Here is a 26,494-nt window from a genome sequence, read left to right as displayed (position 1 = left end):
TAGCAGAGAAATGCATAGATCAGGGCACACTGCTCCCACAGCACTGCAAGGGCATCTGTGGCCTCTGTCGTTTGGTTCCTCTCCCTGGAGACAAATCTGGTCAGTTTCTTATGAAACGGAGAGGCTAACACTTTCATATCTGGAATACCCCAATGTTGACATACTGTATGCATCGGAACATTTCCTAAAAGAGAGACCATTCCCTTGGGTCCAAATATTATCTGTTCAGAAAATCTGCCCTGCAGTTCATTGAAATATGAAACTCCACCCTACTTCCAACACTCCTGGTGACCCCCTGATTATTGATGTAAGCCAAGCTTTGGCACTTGCTAATTGAACCCAAACCAGATGGCTGACCAGCCAAATAAAGTGTCTAGTAAAGTAACAACAACAAACACTCCAGTATTTTGCTCACAAGCTTTAATTCTTCCTGAGATCAAAAACTCTTGAATAGCAGATGATCCAGAAATCCTGCACACAGCAGATGACTGGTGTCTAACGAGACAAACTTTCAATGTAAGGGAAGAAAAATCCTGTCTTCCTACAATGCCAGGGACAGAAGCCACCAAGCCGGAGACATCTTGGTTTGAAGATCTAAATGGCTCATCTTGTCCAGAGAAAGATTAAGTTTGTCCCTTGCATATAGGACCACTTGGAAGGTAGATATAGCTTTGTGCAGAGCAATTCCAAATTGCATAGTGTAAATGGAGCCTTATGGATCTTCGATCACCTACTGTAGGGAGGTTAACTAAGAACACTGCTTCATATGTTGTCTGTGGATTTGCCCTTTAACATGTTCTCTTTATTTAAAAAGAGGATCTTCACCCACTTTTTTTTTCAACCCCTGCTTAGCTGATGCTGTGTTCTGCACATTTCCAATACAGTTAAACCTTGGATTGTGAGCATAATTCGTCCGGAAACATGCTTGTAATCCAAAGCACTCTTATATCAAAGCGAATTTCCCCATAAGAAATAATGGAAACTCAGATGATTCGTTCCACAACCATTTATTCATAAATCCTTCAGTTTATAATCCATATAAAAAGATTATAGCATTGCGTTAGGTTATATAACCATAAAATGTCCATCCACAAATAGCCGCTTCCACAAGGGGATTAGAAGCAAAATCCAACAGGAGCTACAGAGTATCCAAGAGAAGAGAGGCGCCTCTAAGTGTAGCAATATGGTTCCATTTAATGAAGGTGCAACTCACATGGTTGATGAATAAAACATGCACATCTAAGTATGCAGGCATCCGGGGTAAAGCTGTCCACATAGACTATCTTCTGCACCGCCGGCTGCCAGTCTGTAATCCTGACTGGGAAGACCACCCTGCAGTAAATCGATCTGAAAGGGAGGGGCAGCATGGAAGGGATGACATAGATGGCGGTGCGGAGGAAGGTCTATGTGGACAGCTTTAGCCTGGATGCCTGCATCCTTAGATGTGCCTGTTCCAATCATCAACCATGTGAGTTGTTAAATGTTGTACCTTCATTAAATTTAACTTGTATATCAAGACATCGCTTGTATATCAAGTCAAAATTTATTTGAAAATTTTGCTTGTCTTGCAAAGCGCTCTTAAACCAAGTTACTCTCAAACCAAGGTTTTACTGTACTTGCTCACTCAGTGGATCTAGAATTGTGCTGCTGAGATCCTCTTCTCTTCTGTCCCACACTGCCATCTTGTGTGATGTCATCGCGAGGTTGCCAGCTCTTTCAGGTTCAGGCGGATGGGCCTCCCGAGGACAGGCCACTGGGCCTCCTTTGTCAATGAAGGACTATGCCTCCTGGGATATGTGACGTGCATATCCCAAGAGGTACAGCCAGCAGAGTTCACACTGTTCACCTAAACGAGTGATGTGCATGGAGGGCGGGAACAGAAGTAATTTAGTTAGCTGCTCTTTTTGTGTAGCGGAGGGGAGGAGGGGTCTATAGGAGGTAACTGTTATTTAAGGGTGAAGATCTGCAATAAGTATCAAAGTCTACAAAGACACATTGTAACTGGTTTATTATTGCAACACAATAATACCTTCAGATTCCAGTGCAGCAAAATATTCTTGCTTCATTTTCATTTGCAATTCCTGTTGTCTCTGCAGCTCTGTGTTGTCCTCGGGAGCTGAAGGGGGAGGCGAGGGGGCTGCAGGTCCAGGAGATTTTCCTCCTGTAACAAATGTAAAATGCTCAGGATTTCCCTTATTTTAAATCTGGACACATACAATTTTATATCAGTGTGAGTTTGCAGTACTAAGCTGATGTGCTCCCTGCAGAGGTGCTGCTTTTTCTCATTTGGCGATATGGTGAAATGCTGACAGGATTCTGTTTATCACTACATCCTCAATTTGGACGACTATGGTGTACTATTGTTTGAACTAGATGAACTTGTGTCTTTTTTCAACCTAACCATGTACAGTAACTATATAACTATGTGTACAAGGCCCATCAGCTGGCCAGAGCATGATAATAAATGGGTTAGAGATAAATAGTGAGCTATCCGCTTTCAGAAGAGTCAGAATTTACTTACAGTAGCATTTTATGAGACTGTAAAGGCAGACTGGGCTGATGGCAGCTGCAGGGTCACTTTACTTTGAGAAACACTGCAAGAAGTTAACTGCTAATTCAGTGACATTTGAATCCAATTGCCAAAAAGGCACTTACCTTTGCCTAAAATGAGGGGTGGCTGGGGTGGGGGCACAAACCATCATACCACTAGAATGGGTACTTAAAGCAGAACTGTAGTGGGATTGTGGACATTCAACTATATACATGTTCTTAATAAGAAGGAAACCTACCTTAAAAAAACTCTCATTGACCTCCTGAATCTGCTAGCCTTTTAATCTGTAAACTAAGGAAAGAGCAGAGTGCTCAGACCCCATTCAAACTACTTTACCTAATCTCTTGTGAACTTTGAGGATGAATTGCTCCACAGTGCTACAGTCATAGAGATCAGTTAGGGCTTGTATTAGAACTTATTTTCTGCTTGTTATGAATTTGTAATTATACAAATATCCATAGTCTAGCCTACTTTAAAACTGAGAAAAAAACTCCTTTCTTTAAAAGAAAGTTAACAATTTGCATGAGTTCAAATTACAGAGGAGTTTTAATACATAAAAATACATAACTACATTAAACCTTAAAGCTGAACTCTATGCAAAAAACTTTCATTGAAACACATCTCTAAAAAGTCATAGAAGATATAAATATTTTGTGTGCACCATATGCAAACCCAGATTTTACCTTCAAAAATAGCAATTACATTTTTACTATGCAACATATGGCCTATACAGACAGCAGAGCTGTTGGAGGGGCTCAGCAAGCCCAACCACTGCAGGCTCCCTGCAGAAAACTACAGACTGGCTGGGAGGAAGAGAGCAAGTGTGAATGGTCTTTATTACCAGAAACTCCTGCACAACAGATCTGGGAGGAAGATACATATGAGCTCAAGAAAAATGTACAAACCTCTTGTATTTCACCAATATTTGTTTAGTCTGGAGTTCAGCTTTAAACATTTGCCACCCAAAGGCCATTCTTTGAATGGCCTGGACCTCAGGTGGGTACAAACAAGCCCACAGCTTCAACCATGAGGCTAGTAAAAAAAAAATTCAATTGGCTTCCAGCTTCTCGGTAAAAGTGTTCCAGACGGGTGTAGATCACTTTTACTGCAATGTGAAGCCCCCTCCACTCCAATCTGTAAACATTTCTGGGTTAAAAGCTGTCAAAACTCCCAGCTGGAAAGCACAAACGGATGATCAAGTACAGCCCTGTGCTTGGTCACCTGTAGCAGAGGCCAGGGGAGACATTATGGGTTTAACATACATCTCCATAAAAAGCACCCATCACCTGTCCATACTATCATGAAAAGAGTGAAAAAAAAATCAAATTAGGAAAAAACAAAGTTTAAAAAAATAAAAATGTAATCCTGTTGCCCTTCACACATGTGCAATTGCAAATGCACGCATAGGACGTGTACATGTATGTAAACAGTGAAGTATCGCTGTGAGTAAGAACAGTAGTACTAGGGTCATAATTCACAGTTAACTCTAAATAATTAGCTCTAAAGGCTTTTAAACCGCCTATGGACATATTTTGGAACCATGGTCAAATAAGAACCCTCCCCCTGTTATCTCATCCTCCCACATCCCCTTTATTTCTATGACCCTAAGATTTAACTTGCTTGCAATTTAATTTTTACATGCATAAATATGCATGCTATGGTAAACCTGCAAGTCAGAAAAGTCATTCATATATAGGGTATATGTGGTGTATAACAATTAGACATTAAGGGCCTGGGGTCTGGTTCTGGGCATCACATACAGTATAATACAAGTACAAATACAAGTTTCTCTTCCAGAACCTGTGCACATTAACAATACCTTTTTTTCTGTTTGGTGACTTTGGAGGCTTCTTTTTTGCCCCTTTCATGCTGTCTCTGGAAGCTCCTTGGGATGCTTTTACCCGCTCCTTCTCCCTGGCTTCCATCATCTGTCGTTCCTTCTCCTCTTCTGCTTCTAGCACTTCTTTTGCAAGAGCCGCCTGCAATCACATGGCAGGAGAGTTATTAAATATCACTGCATCATACTGCATTAGTCATCAACTATAGATGTAAGGGCTATCTACAAATGCAAACACTATAGTTAGGCCATTCTGAACTAGGGCTCTGTGGATCGCTAGGGGTTTCTTGAGCAGTGGCATATTGACTGCATAGTTCAAGACGGCCCTTGTAATGTGACAGAACAAAGGGCATAAAAATTATGAACTTTGTAAGGTTGGCATTTTTCCCACCAATCACTATTGTGATGTGGGTATTCATCCTTCTGATCACAATGAAAGGGGCATTTTTCCCACTGACCCCCAATTAAATGGTGCATTCTCTCCACTGACCACCAATGTAAAGGGAATTCTTCCTCTAACAGAGCACAGATGTGAGAGGACATCTCACCCATTAACCACCAGTGTAAAGAAAACCTTCACTACCCACCAATGTTAGAGGATCCTAACACCAACAGAAGGAGGCATTTCTCCATAGGCCACCAATGTGAGGCAGTCTGTCTATGGTTCTTTTCTGGAACATATTATTATTTTTAATTTTATTTTGCATTGTTACTGAAAATTATTTTATCATATAGAGCATCAGATGTTAAAAAAGTATCCACCTTCATTGTTGGATATTTTAGCCTGGAAACATTCTTTATTCTTTTATTTAATAAAATGCCTAATACCTACTGATCTTGCGCTAATTTACTGTGAGTTGTAGATATGATTTTTAGCAGGGGTCCATTAAACTTGAAAATTATTTAAACAACTCTTCTAGGGCAGTGGTCTCCAAACTGTGGCCTGGGGGCCAGATATGGCCCTTTGTTTGCCTTTATCCAGCTCTTGGGGGACTATTCCTCCAACTAACACCAACAATGTAGTACTATTCCTCCCACTGACACCAACGATGGGACACTATTCCTTCCACTGACACCAACGATGGGACACTATTCCTTCCACTGACACCAACAATAGGACACTATTCCTCCCCCGAATACCAAAGATGGGGCATTGTTTAGTCCCAGTAACTTCAGGACACTGGCCACAGTTCAGGCCCACTTAATGTCTGAAGGACAGTAAATTGGCTCTTAGAAAGTTTGGAGACCCCTGCTTTAGAGTAAAAAAATTAAAAAGGCTGCTAAAGGCTGCAGTCATTGTTCGGATGACAATGTTCTTCCCTTTGATTTTTTTAGAATGAAGGATGTCAGGTGGAATAGTGAAGACTGGACCACCCACAGCTCAAATTTTGTCCGGTTCATCAGGATGTGTACTTTTGACTTGTCCTGACTTTGTAGGTGAAGATGTTGACTAGTATGCTATGAACTGACATTACCATATTTGTAATAGCAGATAATGCTGTTTGCCATGTGTCATGAATAATTTTCTGATCGGTTTCAGAGATGTGCCCATTGCTCTCCAAGGAGGGATCATCTTTTCCTTTCATTGTGGCATTCTTATTTCTCTGCTTGGCGGAGCTCTGTTCTGGGGACTGAGTTCTTCGAGGAACAAGTGGAATCCTTCAAAGAGGAAACTTTTTTATTAATCTTCAGTGTGACTAAGTATAAGATAAATCTTCTAAATATGCCCTTCCATTTCAAAGTAAAATAGCATTTCTCTAATAATGTAAGCCTTGCAATTTCCAGTATAAGTGAAGAAATCATAGGGAAACACACACTATATAATACAGACACACTACAGGGGAATTGTCATTACATAGTTACATTGGTACAGTTTGGAGAAATGTATGTGTCATACCTGTGGGATGCATGTAGAAGTTGGAATTACTGTATAGGCATGACTACTACCAGTGATCTTCACTATTTTCCAGGTCCCAAGCTGAGCAGCTGCCCTGCTGCATTGTGAATTCAGGACATTGCTTGCTCAGCATGGGTGCCATGTAATGTAAATTTAGCATATTCTCAGTGAATGTGTTCTCTGACTGGGTGAGGTGGAATGGTGGGGCAGTGACCTCTACCTTGTCCAATCAGAGAACACTTTACATTCATTGAGTGTTCTCTAAATGGTCCCCATGCCAGAGCGAGTGACCCACTGTGGTTACTATACAATAGTGCAGTCATTCATCATAGAGCCAAAATGCTAGTGGCAATCACTGTAGCATTTGTGCCTACTACAGTGATTTCCGTATTCTTGGGGGATCCCATAGGATCCCATAGGTATAGCACATACATGCATACCAAGCTGGACTGATACAACTGTAAGAATTGTCATTCCTAAACTTCAACTTTAAAATGTTTACCATTAAGGGCCTGTGTAGAGGAGCTTTAGTTCACAATCAGAATTTCTTGCACTCCTTAATTCAATAAGAATGCAAAAGAAGCTTGAAGCAGGTCTATGCAGCTTAGATGGAGGTCAGATACACCTGCCAATAAACTGTGAATGATCTCAAATGCAAGTTGAATGCAACAGAAAGGAAGCCACTTGCTTGTCTACACAAGCCATAGAACACATTGATAAGACAATAGTATAAACTTAACTCTTTCACATCTATAATTTAAACCATTAAAATCTTAAAACTACAGTTTTCCCCTAAAACACAAGTACACGCAAAATGCACCGTTGCCTGTGTAGACAAAAATTCTTGCACTGGCTCTGCAAATTTTTGACTTCTGTTAAACAGGGATGGCCAGAAAATCTGATCGGAATTCAGCCAATCCCTTCTGCACAGGCCGAATTTCAATCTGTTAATGGGCAGCTTATAATTACGGTATTATTATACAGGATTTATATAGTGCCAAAAGTTTGCGCAGCGCTTTACAATGTAGAGGGGGGGGGCAGTACAATTACAATACAGTTCAATGCAGTAGGAATAGGAGAGCCCTGTTTATGACAGTCTAAAGGGAGGGGGAGGTGGTACAAAAGGTAATAGCTGTGGGGATGATCTGATGAAGGCGACTTGGGTACAGTTCTTAGGATGAGGTAAGGTAGGGTTCCCTGAATAAGTGAGTTTTCAGGAATCACCTAAAGGAGGACAGGGTGGGGGCTGACCAAACATACTGGGGCAGGGAGTTCCAGAGAATAGGAGAGGTTCTGGGGAAGTCCTGAAGGCGAGCATAAGAGGAGGTAACAAGGGAGCTAGAGAGCAGGAGGTCTTCAGAGGAGTGAAGAGGACGATATGGGCAATATCTGCAGATGAGGTTGTTGATGTAGCTGGGGTCGATGTTGTGGATGGCCTTGTATGTTGTGGTTAGTATTTTGAATTTTATACGGCGGGGTAGGGGAAGCCAGTACAGGTAATGGCAGAGAGGAGCAGCAGTCAGGGATTGGTTAGTAAGGTGTATTAGTCTAGCAGCAGCATTCATAATAGAATGAAGGGGGGATAGCCTGTGTAAAGGTAGAGTCCTGTCTTTATAAGCTTACAGCCTACAGGATTAGCTCTGTAAGTTACAGCTTCTAATGAAGGCAATAGATGTCAGTAAAAATTTTTGCTGCCAATTTCTGAAAAATGGTAAAGACCTCGACGGCACAGGCCATCTGTTCTGTATGGATGCAGTGGTGTGCTGCTGGCTCTGGCAAGTGAAATTAATAATAAAGAAATTCAACATCTGCCCAAACAGGATATAAAAGTACAAAGCAATTGTGTAAAAACCTTTTTTTTTTATATGTCACAGAAATAAAACAATTTGTGATTCTTGACTTACATTATCAGATGAGTGGGATATACAGTATATTTAAAATTGTCACTGTTGTCATTGACACAATTAGTGTTTCCTTTCACATTTTATTTGCCCCTCTCCTCACCAAGTTTGATAATCAAGCCACTCGGGACCTTTCCTGGCAATGATTCCAACTTAGTATTCCCAACACACATGTTCCTGAAAAGTGTCTTTGTGTGTATATGGGTGCTGCAGCGACCACCGGATAGAACTGAAGATAATCAGAGCAAGAGAATGTCACCAACACACCATGGATTTCCAGAACAGGTCCAAAGCTTTATAGTAAAGAGAAGTGAAGCGCCACTTAAAAATATATGAATGTTAAATGTGCAACATTAGTAAGTGCAAATAAAGTGAGAAAGTGCCATACATAGATATACACAATCACAATTCATATGAATATGAATCGTGCATAAAAATATTGTTCCTTAAAATCGCACAAGATAAATGAATATATAAAACACCAATTAGAATATTCAAGCTTATGCAAAAGTCCCAAAACCTCAAATATATAAAATTAAATGTATGAAAGTCCAGTGCAAAAAAGTTTATTTGTGCTAAAATGTCAAGATGTGGACTATAAAAGCCAGAAAGTGATGGTGCTTGAGAGTGAAACTTCAGAAATCAAAAATCCTCCCCCACATACAATTGGCCGCTCACCTCACGTTCTGACCCCTATGTTATCAGTGGGTCAGAACAAGCTGTTCCCAGAAAGGGATATAATCTTGTGAATGATAATCAGCCAGTATCTTGTGAAATGCGATTCTCCACACTCACTATCCTTAGCAATTTCTCCAATGGGAGACAAAAAATAGGGACAAATCTAGTGCTCTCTGTATGTATAGCTTTATTAGGGCAAAAATACAATAGATATCCAACTCACATTTTCGGGCACAATCAGCTGTGTGGGCTTGATAACACGATCCTCTCAATACTGAGATGCAGAGCGAGGAGACATCCGATAGCAGGCTCCAACCCCTATACGCATTACGTCATCTGATTGACTTCGTCAGTAGGGGTCAATCACATGACGTAACGTGTGAGGAGAGTGGCCAATTATATGTGGTGGAGGATTTTTGATTTCTGAAGTTTCACTCTCAAGCACCAACACTTTCTGGCTTTTGTAGTCCATATCTTGACATTTTTGCACAAAGACTCTTTTTTGCACTGGACTTTAATACATTTAATTTTATATATTTGAGGTTTTGGGACTTTTGCATAAGCTTGAATATTCTAATTGGTGTTTTGTATATTCATTTATCTTGTGCGATTTTTAGGAACAATATTTTTATGCACAATTTATATTCATATGAATTGTGATTGTGTATATCTATGTATGGCACTTTCTCACTTTATTTGCACTTACTAATGTTGCACATTTAACATTCATATATTTTTAAGTGGCGCTGCACTTCTCTTTACTAATGATCTTATGGCACTTTTCCACTGCTTGGAACCGAACGGTTCGGCTCGCTTTGTGCTTTTCCACTGCTGGTACCGCATGGTACGGTGTAGGAACGGTTCGGTACGGTACGGTACGGTACGGCGGCGCTTTTCCACTGCATGGAACTGAACGGTACAGCTCTCAAAAACAGTACCACCTCGATTGTGGTTCCAAGAGGTACCATACCCGGTACCATATCCCACAATCCTTTGCATGCAGTCACTACTAGCCACTGATTGGTCAGAGAATCCCACCCACCCCGTTGTTATCCAACCCACTTAACTCTAGTACTACTTTAGTGGAAAAGCAAACCATACCGTACCGAACCGTTCCAACACTATACCATGCGGTACCAGCAGTGGAAAAGCAAACCGGGCCAAGCAGGGCCGAGTAGAGCCGAGCCGGTACTTGCAGTGGAAAAGTGCCATTAGATGTGCAGTGGAAGCATTTATAGTGCTAGCAGCCGCTTTATTGCATCTAACACTGAATATTAAATGTTTGCACTTTAATTAGCACTAGCACATTATTTTTATTCTCATGATTTTAAATTAATTGTGTGTTTATGGCACAATAATTTCAGTTTATATATCCACTGTGTTGCGCTGATTTTGCTCTCATATCTAGTAGGTCCAAAGCTTTATTCAGCAGCTACATCATTATAGCAGAAATAACGTTTTGGAGTCTCGCAGGACCCAATCATCAGGCATGTCACATGCCCTGCGAGGCTCCGAAACATTATTTCTGTTACAATCATGTGACAGCTGAATAAAGCTTTGGACCTGTTCTGGAAATCCATGGTGTGCTGGTGAAATTTTCTTGCCTTTCCTGGCAAAGACTATTATTATACTTTTGTGTTTACCTTTTCCTGTCACAGAGTATCCTTAAACAAACCCACATCTATAAGGGTGGCTCAATTTATTGTAGATACAAGGAACATCCAAAATGAGTGTGGCAGATCAGCAGTTACCATGGCGGTATACCAGTTAGAAATGGTGCTGTGCTGTCACCTGCAGAAGCAGCTACTGATGAAAATGGTCTAGAAATCTGTCAGCATTGCGTACGTAAATACACATAGGATTAATCCTATCAATAACATTTAGTAACATGTTGCATAGGGCTTAGTGCAACATAGCAAGCTGCTGGTAAAAGCTTGTGCCATTCGGAGAGCGTTATATTGGACGTTCAGGAAGCATGGTAATGTGTGGCTAAACCCAAGGACTAAAATTTAATATATTGCAACTTACCAGTCCTTAGATGTAGTGGCTGCATTAAGGAAAAAGGAAATCTGGACAGCTGCACTACTGAAGAAATCATCTTTATTTAGAAAATTGGCAAACGGGGTAAAAGTATAAAGGAAATAGCAGCAGAGGAGCAGGATGACACACTGACATGTTTCACGCTACACTAGCGCTTACTCATATCCGTTTTGTGCTAGTGTAGCGCAAAACTTGTCAGCGGGTCAACCTGCTCCTCCGCTGCTGTTTCCCTAAAGTTTTTACCCTGTTAGGTGATTTTGTAAATAAAATTGATTTCCACAGTAGGGCAGCCCTCCAGACTTCCATTTTACTTCTTCATCAACTGTAAGCTTGGCCGGCACCTGTTCAGTGCTATTGTGGCAGTGTGTATCTGGCAGACCTAGAGTGGTGTATTCTTTCTTGGTGGCTGCATTCGGTTTCTATTCTTAGGCTTTCCCCCTTTATTTTCACCTGGTGTTCATGCCAATACAAAACATCTGGTTCTAGGGTGTCACTCTAGGATAGGAAGTGCAGAACTGCAGGACATTTTCTCCTCTCTTTATCACCTTAAAGTGATGCTAAAGGAAAACATTTTTTTTTTACATAACAAAAAATGTCATACTTACCTGCTTTGTGCCATAGTTTTGCACAGCGCAGTCCCGATCCTCTACTGCTCGGTAGCCCCACCAGCGATCTTGGCTCCTTCCCCCTGCTGAATGCCCCCACAGCAACCCACTTGCTCTGGGGGCACTCATGCATGCTCACTCCTGAGCCCTGCTCTATGCGTCCATAAGATACACAATGGTTGGTTTACTAAAACTGGTGAGTTCAAAATCTGGTGCAGCTCTAAATGGTAGCCAATCAGCTTCTAAGTTCACCTTATTCAATTAAAGCGGAGTTCCACCCAGTGAACGTTTTTTTTAATAAAAATACCCCCGGGACAGTCAGGGCTAGTGCATTCCACAATGGCTAGCCTCTGATCTGGCCCGGGTTGCACCTTTTAGAAGAAATACTTACCTTGAAAATGTATTCTCCAGCGCTGCCATCTCAGGTGTGGGCAGCTTGAAGCCAGGGCGATCCTCTTCTGTGTCCTCTTGCGTCTTCTTTGGTCCCACGATGCACTGCACCGGCCCCGCCGTCACTTCCGGTGCCGCAGCGTCATCCCTGCACAGCTTCTGGGATCCAACCCTACAGAGCGAGGTTTGGCCCCGCCCCCAGTCCCTCCTTACTGGCTGTGATTGACAGCAGCAGGAGCCCATGGCTCTCGCTGTTATCTCAATGAAAAGGCAGGAAGCAAGGTGAGCTGCTGCTCTAATGCATATCAGTGGATTGAGATTGAGCTCAGGTAAGTATTAGGGGGGCTGGCAGAGTGAACCACATACTGAAGGTTGTTTACCTTCATGCATAAAACGCATGAAGCTAAAAACCCTGAGCCTTTAGAATCCCTTTAACATAGGAGGGCGGTTTTCTTGAGGTAAACTGGACACGGTTGATAAATGCAGCAGAGGCAGAGGGCTCTGGATTTCTGGCAGGATCAAATGTAACAAAACTATTTTAAAGGTACAGTATATTTAGCAAATCAAATAGGGCAAATAAAATACATTAATTGTTAGGGTTTATATGTACTTTAAGCTCAGAACCACTACAAACACTGAAAAGTAAATAAATGAAAAACAATAATTAAAAAAAAGCAGTACAAAAGCAGACATTATGATTCTATCTTTTTATGGCCAATTTTGGTAAGAAGGGGAGAAGCTGACTGGTTGCTAAGATGAAAACAAAGACGGCCACTTCACACACAAGGTTTATTCTATGGGAATGTATAGAAATCTTTTGTACCTTTTGGGCAGTTCAGGTTCCTCCGGTACACTGGAATTAGTGATATCGAGCAAAGGAATACGGGCAAATTCCTGGCTGTTTTCAGGTGGAATTTTGTTCTCCATTCCTTGATAATAATCATGAAGAAATCTCATTGTATCTTGAAAGCGGTCAACTTCTGCCTGTGTAAAAAATCCCAACAAATTAACCAACTAATAATGTATGTATATTGTGTGTTTACCTCATTACCCAACCATGGTACAGTGCCTTGCGAAAGTATTCGGCCCCCTTGAACTTTTCGACCTTTTGCCACATTTCAGGCTTCAAACATAAAGATATAAAACTGTAATTTTTTTTGTGAAGATTCAACAACAAGTGGGACACAATCATGAAGTGGAACGAACTTTATTGGATATTTCAAACTTTTTTAACAAATAAAAAACTGAAAAATTGGGCATGCAAAATTATTCAGCCCCCTTAAGTTAATACTTTGTAGCGCCACCTTTTGCTGCGATTAAAGCTGTAAGTCGCTTGGGGTATGTCTCTATAGGTTTTGCACATCGAGAGACAGAAATTTTTGCCCATTCGTCCTTGCAAAACAGCTCGGGCTCAGTGAGGTTGGATGGAGAGCGTTTGTGAACAGCAGTTTTCCGTTCTTTCCACAGATTCTCAATTGGATTCAGGTCTGGACTTTGACTTGGCCATTCTAACACCTGGATATGTTTATTTGTGAACCATTCCATTGTAGATTTTGCTTTATGTTTTGGATCATTGTCTTGTTGGAAGACAAATCTCCGTCCCAGTCTCAGGTCTTTTGCAGACTCCATCAGGTTTTCTTCCAGAATGGTCCTGTATTTGGCTCCATCCATCTTCCCATCAATTTTAACCATCTTCTCTGTCCCTGCTGAAGAAAAGCAGGCCCAAACCATGATGCTGCCACAACCCTGTTTGACAGTGGGGATGGTGTGTTCAGGGTGATGAGCTGTGTTGCTTTTACACCAAACATAACGTTTTGCATTGTTGCCAAAAAGTTTGATTTTGGTTTCATCTGACCAGAGCACCTTCTTCCACATGTTTGGTGTGTCTCCCAGGTGGCTTGTGGCAAACTTTAAACAACACTTTTTATGGATATCTTTAAGAAATGGCTTTCTTCTTGCCACTCTTCCATAAAGGCCAGATATGTGCAGTATACAACTGATTGCTGTCCTATGGACAGAGTCTCCCACCTCAGCCGTAGATCTCTGCAGTTCATCCAGAGTGATCATGGGCCTCTTGGCTACATCTCTGATCAGTCTTCTCCTTGTATAAGCTGAAAGTTTAGAGGGACGGCCAGGTCTTCGTAGATTTGCAGTGGTCTGATAGTCCTTCCATTTCCATATTATCGCTTGCACAGTGCTCCTTGGGATGTTTAAAGCTTGGGAAATCTTTTTGTATCCAAATCCGGCTTTAAACTTCTCCACAACAGTATCTCGGACCTGCCTGGTGTGTTCCTTATTCTTCATGATGCTCTCTGCGCTTTAAACGGACCTCTGAGACTATCACAGTGCAGGTGCATTTATACGGGGACTTGATTACACACAGGTGGATTCTATTTATCATCATTAGTCATTTAGGTCAACATTGGATCATTCAGAGATCCTCACTGAACTTCTGGAGAGAGTTTGCTGCACTGAAAGTAAAGGGGCTGAATAATATTGCATGCCCAATTTTTCAGTTTTTTATTTGTTAACAAAGTTTGAAATATTGTGTCCCACTTGTTGTTGATTCTTCACAAAAAAATACAGTTTTATATCTTTATGTTTGAAGTATGAAATGTAGCAAAAGGTTGCAAAGTTCAAGGGGGCCGAATACTTTTGCAAGGCACTGTAACGTTAGCATGTAAAATCCAAAACAATATTTTGGATGATACAGCCGAATATATGCTCCTGGATATCCTTTGTCCCTGTAGACCACAAGCTGACTGTAGGCTTCCTGTCCCGATCATTAACGGAATTGACAGAGCCGTCAAAGATGTTTAGGGGGTGCAACTACTTGTATTTAAATAATATTGATGGGTCAGGATTTCTGCGGTCAGTGTGTAAACTGTGGGGAGAGGTAAGTGTTGCTTGCAGTGGTATTTAACTCCTATAATCCTGCTGCTTTACCCTTTTTACAGTATTTACTTAAAGATTGTAAAGGTTATACAGTTTATACTCAGGTAAACTTTTGAAATCCATGGACAAACCTCAGTATGCTGGGCATGCTTGTTATAGACTAGATTTGCATACAGGGGTATTCTGCAATGAGAATAAGACCCGTTGACTCAATGCAGCCAATCCGATTTTCTCTGTTCATCATCTGACTCCAAGAAAAAGATATATGGCTGGTAGAGTTCAGCAATGCGCCTTGCATTGTCTTAGTGAACAAGCCCAGTAATGGGAATAGCAGCACCTGCCATAAAGATTTATGAAGGCAGCTATGAAAATAGTAACTGACAAAACGGCAGAGCCTAAGCCTGGGAACATGAGAAAAACCACATTCACAAGCAGCCCACACTAGGAAATACAGTGCACAAAGGGCACACACATTTCTTTCTTTTAATGCTGGGAGCACTGTCACCTGCTCAGCCAGAGTTTACAGGCACCCTTGGTATTGGAATACACCGATAAGTCATAACATTATGATCACCCTCTATAACATTATGACCACTAACCTAATAGTGAGTAGATCACTTCCCCTTTTTGCCACCAATACAGCCCTGACCCATGAAGGCATGGACTCCATTAGACAAAGCATCACACTGCCACCACCTTGCCTTATTCCTATAGTACACCCTGATGACACCTCTTCTACGGTTTAAAAAACACAGTCATCCACATGATGTAAAATAAAATGTGATTAAATAGACCAGGCCATCTTCTTCCATTGCTCTGTGGTCAAGTTCTGATGCGCAAGTGCACATTGTAAGTGCTTTTGGCTGTGTAAAGCAAAAAAGTCCTGGATGGCTGCATTTCAGATGCAACACCTTTATTGTGTATAAAAAAAACTCATACAGCAACGTGGAGATCAAGTACAGCAGCAATAACAGCTGACACGTTTCACACCATAGTCTGGTGCTTAACCACTTTCCGCCCGTCATATAGCAAAATGATGGCGGCAAAGTGGTTGCTCTATCCTGACTGGCTGTCATATGACGTCCAGCAGGACAGTGGTATGGTGTGTAACTCTGACACACCGCATCTCTGATCCCAGTAAAGAGCCTATGATGTAGGCTCTTTACCATGTGACCAGCTGGTCACATAGTAAATAGGAAGTGCCGTTGATTGGCTCTCCTGACAGGAAGGGGTCTGTGTAGTCAGAGCATTATTTTTACCAGTGGAGACTCTTGGGGATGCCACTAGAGCCACCAGGGATTGCCCACCGGGGATGCCCACCCATAGCCACCAGGGATTCCCACCCATGCCACCAGGGATGTCAATCAGTGCTCAGGGAGCCTGCCAGTGCCCTCCTCATTAGTGCTGCCCATCATTGCCATCTATCAGTGTCGCCCACCAGTGCCCATCTTTGCCATCTATCAGTGCCGCTCACCTATGCCCATCAATGCTGCCTATCAGTGCCCATTAGTGCCACCTATCAGTGTCCAGTGCCACCTATCAGTGCCCATCAGTGCCACCTATCAGTGCACAACAATGCTGCATATCATTGCTACCTATCCGTGCCACATATCAGTGCCCATCAGTGCTGCATATCAGTGCAGCCTAGCAGTGCCCATCAGTGCTGCATATTAGTGCCTCATCATCAGTGCCACCCCATCAGTGCCTCATCATCAGTGCCTGTCAGTGCGGCCTTATCAGTGCTCATTAGTGCAGGAAAAATGTATTCATCTACAAAATTTTATAACATAAACAAAAAAAGAAAAGAAAGAAAAAACCTTGCGGCGATCAAATACCACCAAAGAAAGCTCTATTTGTGGGAAAAGAAGGATATAAATTTGGTTTAGGTACAGTGTTGCATGGCCACACAATTGTCATTCGAATTGCAACAGCGCTAAAAGCTGAAAATTGGCCTGGGCAGGAAGGGGGTGAAAATGCCCTTTATTGAAGTGGTTAAACATAGCCTTTTGGCTGTGGACACAGGTCAGCATGGGCACCCTGAGAGGTCTGCAGCTGACACCTTTCTACTGGATCCAGCATTAACGTTTCCAGCAATCTGAGCTACAGTAGGTTGAACTGGATGGACTGATGTCTTTTTTTCAACCTCACAAACTATGTAACTATATGTAGCTCTTCTATTGGTTCAGACTACCGGACTACATGAGCCAGCCTTTGCTCCCCAGGTGCATCAATAAGGGGGGCGGGGGCCGAACCAGGCCACACTGTGTCTATAAATGCAAGTGGTGTAGCTCAGGATTGAGCCCGCGCGAGTGCCCCCATAGGAAGCAGCTTCCTATAGATGTACTTGCCTAAAAGGAGCCAGGAGCATAGAGAGGGACACCAGAAGAGTACGATTGGGGCTGCTCTGGGAAAAACCATTGCACAGAGCAGGTAAGTGTGACATGTTTACTATTAAAAAAAAGGTTGCAATCACTTTAAAGCATATATTCTGATAGTTGTTGTGGCCACACAGCTGCAGGCTGAGTTATATCTGTACTGTCTCTATAAATATTCCGGATAACTTTTACTAGAATAAGAAAACAAAAGTATTGCTTCCTCCATCTACCTGCATCAAAGAAAAGAAGTGGTTCATGAGGATCCCTAGATGATCCTGCAGCCAGCCTTCGTTCATGATGTCCGCTTGCTCCTGTTCAGCTTCCTCCTTCCTGTTGTCACAGATGTCCCACAGGCAGTCTCTTAGATCCTTATAACAAACAATAAAGCAGAATTGAATGCACAAGATAAGATGACGGATGCTAGATAATAGGCTTTCCTTTAACCATATGAAACTATTATTATTATTATACAGTAATCACCTAGGTCAGGGGTCTTCAAACTGCGGCCCTCCAGCTGTTCAGGAACTACAATTCCCATCATGCCTAGTCATGTCTGTGAATGTCAGAGTTTTACAATGCCTCATGGGATGTGTAGTTCTGCGACTGCTGGAGGGCCGTAGTTTGAGGATCCCTGACCTAGGTGATTCCAGCAGAAGTGGGAACAGGTACCTGACAAAAATTTTTTTTTAAGCCTTCTGCTGCTAGCACTAGTACATAGGTAGCAAGTTATATTATATTATATATAGTTTTATGTTTTTTAAATCTTTTTCAGTTGCTTCCTGGTTTCTGGCCTAAGCCATTATTATGCCACCATACATCCCAGGAGTCTTCATGTGCATTTATTTTCTTTCATGTGGCGGAGGGGAGGAGGGGACTTTCTCGGATATGCACACCTCCTGCCTGCACGCCTGAGCTAAAGGCAGATGGATTTCAGGAAGTAAATGCTACATGAATCATTTGCCCTTATTCAAGATGGCTGCGGCTTGAAATGCTAAGGGGGAGTATTTCAAAGTGATTTCTCAACAAAATAAAGCATGGAGACATGGATGGGTGAGTTTGCTTATTTGCTATTTGAATATTAAAAATGAATTAAATAGCGTTTTCAGTTTGTGGTGCTCAGATACAGTGAGGTTCCAATTTAAAGCGGAGTTGCGGGCACAGAAGTAATTTTTTACTAAACATACCCCCGGGACAGTCAGGGCTAGCACATTCCACAATGGCTAGCCTCTGATCTGTCCCGGTTCGTACTTACCTTTTAGAAGAAATACTTACTTATAAAATTTCTTCCACAGCGTTTCCATCTCTCTTGTGGGCAGCTGAAGCCGGCCCGGTCCTCTTCTGTGTCTTCTTCCGTGTCTTCTTGTCCCAGAATGCGCCTGCACCGGCCTCTCTCGTCACTTCCGGTGCAGCGCCGTATTCCTCCACAGCTACTGGGCATGCCCAGAAGCTGTTTAGCAGGGGAATGCAGCGTTGCCCGGAAATGACGAGCGGGGCCGGTGCCGTCGCATTGATTCCTGGGAGCTATGACGTTCAGCTCTCAGGAATCATAGCGAGACAGGAAGTGACGGGATGATGATATCACCTGGGGGAGTGGCTTGGAGAGGGCGTGATGTGAGGACGTCTGAGTGAAGCTCCCGACCGCCACGCTCCCGGACCAGCCCGACACGGCACTGTTAGCGCGGCATGCAAACAAGCAAACCGGCCAGGACCCGCCCGGTAACCCGCTCGACTAGCGACCGCTCGGCTGCGGAAAGGCGCCACCCGCAGAGGAGATCAGGAGACATTAAACAATACTTTTCCCATCAGCTGCCTGGAACGCCTGAAGCCAAGATGGCGGCGGCACGTGCGGGCACACAGACCAAACTGAACACACAAGGTATACATCACACAGAGAGAGGGGAAAAGCTGCCGGAGGAAACTATAAGCTCGGAGGCAATAGCAGTGAGGGGAGCTGGACCAGACCCCACTAAACAACAGGAGCTGGAGAGTCCGGATATCAAAGACCTATTGAAAGCACTTCCAACAAAAGCGGAAATAGAGGCTTTGATTATGCGGATCGAGGAGACACACCGGACAGATATGCAAGAGCTCCGTAAAGACATGACACAGTTATCAAACAGAGTTGTTTCAAAGGAAACTGAGATCACTGTAGTTAAAGAACAAGTGGCCGGAATAAGGAAAACTACAGAAGCACTGTTTGAAGCTACTATCAATATGCAACTATACATGGAAGACCTGGAAGACCGGAGCCGCAGGGGTAATTTGAAGTTGAGAGGTGTCCCTGAGGAGGAAGGGGAAAACCTACAGGAGAAGGTGAGAGATATTTTTCTAAGATTGCTAGCTCCTACCTCTCACCCTATGGCCCCCATGGAAATAGACAGGGTCCACAGAGTTGCGGGGTTTAGAAGCACAGACCCCAACAGACCCCGAGACATAGTGTGTAAAACACACTATTATAGACAGAAAGAGGAGATTCTCCGTAAAGCCTGGGTTACAGGTTCTGTTGAAATTGCAGGGGCCAAAATAAAGATACTTCCGGACCTGTCTAAATCCACTTTATACCGTAGAGCTTTATTACGGCCATTGCTGGAAAGAGCAAAACAGCTAGGATTCAAGTACAGATGGGGATACCCATTAGCAGTGACTTTTTTTAAGGAACGCAACTCGTTTGTTCTTCGTACCCCAGAAGACCTGCATAACTTATTTGATTTTCTTGGTACTGAACCTGTACAAGTACAAGACTGGCTTGCAATTCCCCCAAGAACAAGGGGGTACCCAAGTGGGGGACCCCGTGAAAGGAGGCTGGATGGAAATAGGACAGTACATGCTTGAGAAACCTGGATAAACTGAGGATTAAGATGGAGAGGAGAGGGGGATGGGGTGGGGGGCAAGGGGGAATTTGACCCCCCCCCTTTTTTTTTTTTTGGTCTCTGGAAGGGGGAGAGGGAAGCCATATTCATATAATTTATATTATGTTCTCCTGGCATCTCCCTCTCTCCGCAATTTTATCCCCCATTCTTTTTCTCTCTCTTGTCAAGGGGTGAATAATATGTTGTACCATGTTGCTTAACTGTTAAAGATATATACACCTCACCCCTTTCTTTTTTCTCTGGTGAGAGACAGAGGGTAGAGTTCCTAACCCCTTTGGACAGAATATGAACTTTTGCACGGACTCAATTGATCATATAAGCTGAAGGAGGGTTTTCTCTTTTTATCTCTTTTCTTTTTTTTTTTTTTTTTTTACTCCTTCTTTCCCTTTTTTTTTTTTTTTGTTTTTGTTTGGTTTTGCTATTTGGTGTTTTCCATAAATATCACTAGAAACACGTACACGATTGTAGAGGTGGGGAGATATGGTTCTCTTTTGAGTAAAGAGGGTGTGAGTTTTTGGTGGGGGGGTTTTTTTTTTTTTTGGGTTCCCCCCCCCTTATCTTTTTTTTTTTTTTTTTTGGTGTGGGTACGGTTTTTTACACAAAATGAATAGATAATTGAATACACTAAGTAAATAGAGGAATTAGAAGGAACAAGAGATAAGAAAGGGGGAAGTGGTTTCCACAAAACAAACACAATATAAATATTCAATCTATATTTTATTTTATTACACAGCACCTCCTGGTTTTTATTTTTTTTTAAGCACTTAATAGTTTTAATAGGACCGAACTAAGGGGGTCCCGAAGAGGGTGATAAGACAGGGAGACTGGGGGGTTCACTCACCTGTTTTTTTTTTTCTCTCTCTTTGGCGAGATTAAAGATGTAAGATCTCTCTAGGGAAGTATGGAGGATGGAGGAAGATTTAACTAGCAGCTCAATGACTGGAGTACTAAGAGAGGGGAGGGAACCAGTGAATGATGAAGGAGGTATGAAACTGGTCCCTGGAGGGGGGATGGGGGGGTGGGGGGGGTTGGGAGGGGGGAGGGTTTTCCCCTCTGCCTGCCCTTTCCCCCCCCCACCCCCCCTTCTTCTTTTCTGGTTTTGAGGGGGAGGGGGGGGGAAGGGGGGATTTTTTTTTTTTTTTCTTTTTTTCTCCATCCTCCCAGCCTCAGCTTAAAGAGCGAGATAGAGATGTATTGAGAGGAGGGTGGGTTCGAAGGAGAAAGTGAATGTATATAAATAAATGCCATTAGACTATGGAAATGATCTGTGTCGGGACCCGGGAGCGGGAGGGGAGAGTACCTCTTATTGTTTTTTCTGTTTTTTTTTTTTCTTTCATTCTCTAGCCTAATCCAACCATAACCCCATTTAGGAAACTGCTCAAAGAACCAATAATAATTGGAGGAGCAACTCAGCGCAAAGCTACTTAGTGACCTCTTATAACTGAGAGATCAAGCGGGTATTTTCCCCTTTCCTCCCTCATCCTTTGGGGGGTTTAAAGTTTTGATATAAATTTCTTTTTTTTTTTTCTTCTTTACTTTCTTCCGTTAATACAATGGAAAACATACGAATTTTATCTATTAATGCAAAGGGCCTTAATGTGCCTGAAAAAAGGAAAATCTTATTAGATGACTTGAAAAGATCAAAGGTGGATATAGCAATGGTACAGGAGACACACTTCAGAGAGGATAAATGCCCAAGGCTAGGCAATAATTTTTTCCCTATAGTCTACCACGCAACTAACTTGGAGGCAAGGTCAAGGGGTGTATCCATCCTGATATCAAGGAGTCTGCCCTGGAAATGTAAGCAAATCTTGAATGACCCAAATGGTCGTTATTTATTTATAAAAGGGACTATACGGGAGACCGTAGTTACATTAGTCAACATGTATGTCCCAAACACAAAACAGGATGGATTCCTGGGTAGAGGGATGGATATACTCAATGAGTTTAGGGAAGGACAAGTAATAATAGGGGGAGATTTGAATATTCCCCTGATTCCAACAGAGGATACATCACGGGGAGTATCCTCAATCCCTGTTAGGGTACAAAAAAAGTTTGCCAAAATATTACAGGAAGGGCAATTAATAGACGCATGGCGTCTTAGACATCCAGGAGAAAGAGACTACTCATTTTATTCCTCCCTACATCAACAATACTCCCGTATAGATTATTTTCTAATTCCACACAGTCAACTACACGCTATAAAAGATATAAAGATATAAAGGTTCAGTGACTTGGTCCGACCATGCCCCAATTATATTAACTTATGAGTTACCAAACAAAAGAGAAAGGAGAGAAACAACTTGGAGATTGAACTAAAGTCTTTTACAGGACCGTGAGACTATGGCAGAGGTAGAATCAGAAATAGAATTCTTTTTTCTGACTAATACCACGGAAGACTCAGATCCAGGTATAATATGGGAAACTCACAAAGCAGTCATACGTGGGATATTAATTAAACATGGGTCTAGGATCAAAAAACAACGAAATAAACAATTAAACCATTTACTCCAATCCTTACATAAAGCAGAAGCAAAACACAAGCACGCACCGACAACAGAGGGAAAGGCAGAACTTTTAAAAATAAGAAGGGATATTAATGAACTCCTATCTTTCAGAGCCAAAGCTGCAATTCAGAAAACTAAAAAAAATATCTATGAATCAGGGGACAAATGTGGAAGGCTTTTGGCAAGATCGCTTAGAGACCAAAACCTGACATTTTATATACCACATATAGTAAACGATGCAGGACAGAGATTCACCTATCCTAAACAGATAACCCAAGAATTCAAAAAGTATTATGAAACCCTATATAACTTGAAAACCCCGATAGTTCCACATACGCAGTTGGAGGAATATGTACAAACTTCACAAATGTCCCAATTGTCAGAAGAGGAGAGTAAGATTCTTGAATCTCCAATTACAGCAGCGGAGATAATGGAAACTATTAAAAATATCAAAGTAGGGAAGGCACCTGGTCCTGACGGATTTACTATACACTATTATAAAAAGTTAATCCCATACCAGAAAGAATTCATGAGAGATATGTTTAACTCATGGGGTGCAGGGAATAGTATCCCCAAAGAAACCATACATGCTCATATAACGGTAATCCCCAAAGAAGGGAAAGACCCTTCCTCCTGTAAAAGCTACAGACCAATTTCATTGTTGAATACTGATTTCAAAATTTTTACAAAGATTATAGCAGTAAGATTACAGAAATACCTGACAAAATTGATCCATTTAGATCAGGTTGGATTTGTCCCAACCCGAGAGGCAAGGGACAACACGACCAAGTTACTGAACCTAATACACATAATACATCAGAATAAGATACCAACGGTCCTGTTAAACACTGACGCAGAGAAAGCGTTCGACAGGGTTAGGTGGGAGTATATGTTTGTTGTCCTACGCTACATAGGAATAGGAGAGAAAATGTTAAAATGGATAAAACAGAGTTACTCAATTCCATCGGCTAGAGTAAAGGTAAATGGAGTTCTCTCCTCAGAATTCTTAATCACAAATGGTACAAGACAGGGGTGCCCCCTGTCTCCACTCCTGTTCGTATTGTCACTGGAGCCCTTTCTCTGCAAAATTCGCATGAATCCTGATATCTCGGGTATCAAAGCGGGGAAGGACCAATATAAAATATCAGCGTACGCGGATGATGTCTTATTCTCGATTACAAATCCAACTATATCACTTCCCAATTTGTTATATGAATTGGAGAGATACGGTATTCAATCGAATATGAAGATAAACTTTATTAAGTCCGAAACAATGGGAATAGAACTGTCAGAGGCACTTCAACAACAATTATATGTAAATTTTAAGTTGAATTGGACAAAGAAGGCCCTAAAATATCTTGGGACACGGATTACACCAAAAATAACGCAACTATTTAGCTTAAATTTCAACCCTTTACTAAAATCAATAAATCTATTATTGCAAAAATGGAAAGGGGGAATGTATTCATGGATCGGCAGGTGCAATATAGTCAAAATGAGTGTACTACCAAAATTTCTATACATGTTCCAGGCACTTCCCATCCATATCCCATCTCGATTCCTGTCACAGATCGAAACCATGATAATGAATTTCATCTGGAAATCAAAACGTCCGAGAATAGGGAAAAAATATCTATCTAAATCAAAATCAGAGGGGGGTCTGGCAGTTCCGAACATGAGGAAATACTACCAAGCTATTCAACTGGGAAGAGTGATTGACTGGTGCCGTCATGGGAAATATAAGACATGGCCAAACTTAGAGCAGGCACAATGTGAGATCTTACTGAAAAGAGCTCCATGGTGCTATAAAACTATACCAGCATCCATGAAGAACCATCCTATTATAGGAAACACAATTAAAATATGCGCGAAAACATTCAAACAGGAAAAACTTATACGGGAGAATTCCATCCTGTATCCAGTCTTGGGTAATCCCCACTTCGAGACGGGATATCGGGATAAGAAATTTAAGATATTAGCAGAGAGAGGAATATTCCAGATATCAGATTTTATCTCAGAGACAGGATGGGTAACCATGGAGGAACTAACAAGTGTCTCAGGCCATTTTGGCCTAGATTTATAGAGAGCATTTCAATTACGCCATTTTCTAGGGACGTTGCAGATGCCATCTCAGGGAGACAAAACTGTATTACCTTTTGAAAAAATATGTATCCAGAATGGGATTTTGGAACATACTATATCAAAATTGTATTCCCTGATAATGACATCAGCAGAACGGCGAAAACTTCCGTTCCTGAGGGAATGGGAAAGGGAAATGGGTACCATATTTTCAATAGAACAAGAAAATCAAATAATTAAGTCAGTATTTTCAACTTCAACGTGCGTGAGAATTCAAGAACTGAATTATAAGATCTTTACCAGATGGTATTATACCCCAGTTAAGTTGAATAAAATTTCTGTAGCAAACACCGACCGTTGCTGGAGATGTGGAGCGGGGAGAGGGACAATGCTTCATGTATTCTGGACATGTCCTGAACTAGAGGTGTTTTGGGAACAGATCTGGAGGACAATACAGAAGATTATGAAATGCAACTTTCTTAAAGAACCATCTCTCTTTCTGCTCCACGCCCCCAGTAAACCGGTGCAAAATTATAGAAAATCTATTATGCCCCATCTAGTAAACGCAGCAAAGATATGCATACCCCTTAGATGGAGAGAGACTGAGCCACCTAATATAAACATGTGGATGAGGAAAGTGGAGGAGATAAGCAGCCTGGAGAAACTGGTTCTATCAGCCCGCCAACAAACGGATAAATATGAGAAGAAATGGAAACAGTGGATAGATTATACTAACTCAGAGGAAGGCCAATCTGTAATCACAGAGCAAGAACCAGCCCATTAGCATACAGAAAATAGATAAATTAGAATAACAGAGTATTAACTATCCCTTTTTTTTTTTTGTCTGTTGTTAGGACCTCGGAGGAGAGGGGGGAAGGGGAAAGAGGGAAAAGATAAGGAAAAATGGGAGATTTGGGTTCAGTTATAGAATATTATGAAAGATATTTGTCCCGAATGTGGGACATAGATGTTTTGTATATTATAATTTTGGAAGTCAAAATGTATTAAATGTTTATGTAACTGAATTTAAAGAAATAAAGATATAATTTGAAAAAAAGGAAGTGACGGGATGAGCCGCGGCTCCGAGGGAGGAAGTACTCTGAGGTGAGTATCTTCGATCTTCAATTACAAGGTAAGTAAACAAAAAAAAAATAACTATCCAATTCCTTTTCAGGTGAGGTCTACCTAGCGGAGGGGCACAAAAAAAAAATATCGTTTTTGTGCCCGGAACTCCGCTTTAGGAAAACGGTAAACAGTGGTACATGATGTTGAACATACTGAAAAAAAATGTTTTGGTTTACATACACGTTAAGTAACTCCATTCAACAGACACATTAGCATTTGACATTTTAAGCCCTGGTTCACAGATGTGATGTGGGAACCCTGCGAATTTACTGCGGGTTCCCGCATGGCATTCAACTCGTAGGCAGTTCACACTGCCAAATGCAAATCGCTGGGGTGTCAATACAAAGTTAACGACACCCATAGATAAGTTTGCATATTACAGTGCGAAAATGGGTCCTGTGCGAGTTGTGTCCGAATCTGATGCAAATTGAGCCATAAAATCTGTATGACTGAATGTGCATCGTACAGACATTGCATGTGATTTTCAGAGCAGTGCGCTGCAAATCACATGCAGTGTCTTACATTACATAGTTACATAGTAGTTGAGGTTGAATAAAGACAATAGTCCATCCAGTTCAACCTGTGTAGGTGTGTGTGGCCGTAATCATTTCTCATACCCCTGAATGTTCTGATCCTTGAGATGTACGTCCAAGAGTCTTTTGAAAGTAGCCATATTTCCCGCAGAAACCACCTCTTGTGGTAGAGAATTCCACAATCTTGTAACCCTAACAATAAAGAACCCCC

At 41.8% G+C, this 26,494-nt stretch overlaps 1 protein-coding gene across 2 annotated transcripts in view; it reads right to left on the bottom strand.

Moving 5' to 3' along the window:
* The window catches only part of SPEF2 (sperm flagellar 2), a 237,957-nt gene that overhangs the window by 35,639 nt on the left and 175,824 nt on the right, over positions 1–26,494 (bottom strand). For both annotated transcript variants that reach the window (XM_082264268.1, XM_082264269.1), the window contains exons 24-28: positions 17,400–17,537; positions 12,723–12,883; positions 5,864–6,047; positions 4,371–4,530; positions 2,030–2,161 (exon numbers count right to left, since the gene is read on the bottom strand). In XM_082264268.1, coding sequence (XP_082120394.1) covers positions 2,030–2,161; positions 4,371–4,530; positions 5,864–6,047; positions 12,723–12,883; positions 17,400–17,537 — 775 coding nt within the window. The remainder of the gene's footprint in view (positions 1–2,029; positions 2,162–4,370; positions 4,531–5,863; positions 6,048–12,722; positions 12,884–17,399; positions 17,538–26,494) is intronic.

Source organism: Pelophylax lessonae, assembly GCF_965119305.1.
Source record: "Pelophylax lessonae genome assembly, chromosome: 1".
In the NCBI taxonomy this organism is placed as follows: Eukaryota; Metazoa; Chordata; class Amphibia; order Anura; family Ranidae; genus Pelophylax; species Pelophylax lessonae.
Note: the sequence above shows the minus strand (reverse complement) of the source record. Positions and strands in the feature narration are given on the sequence as shown.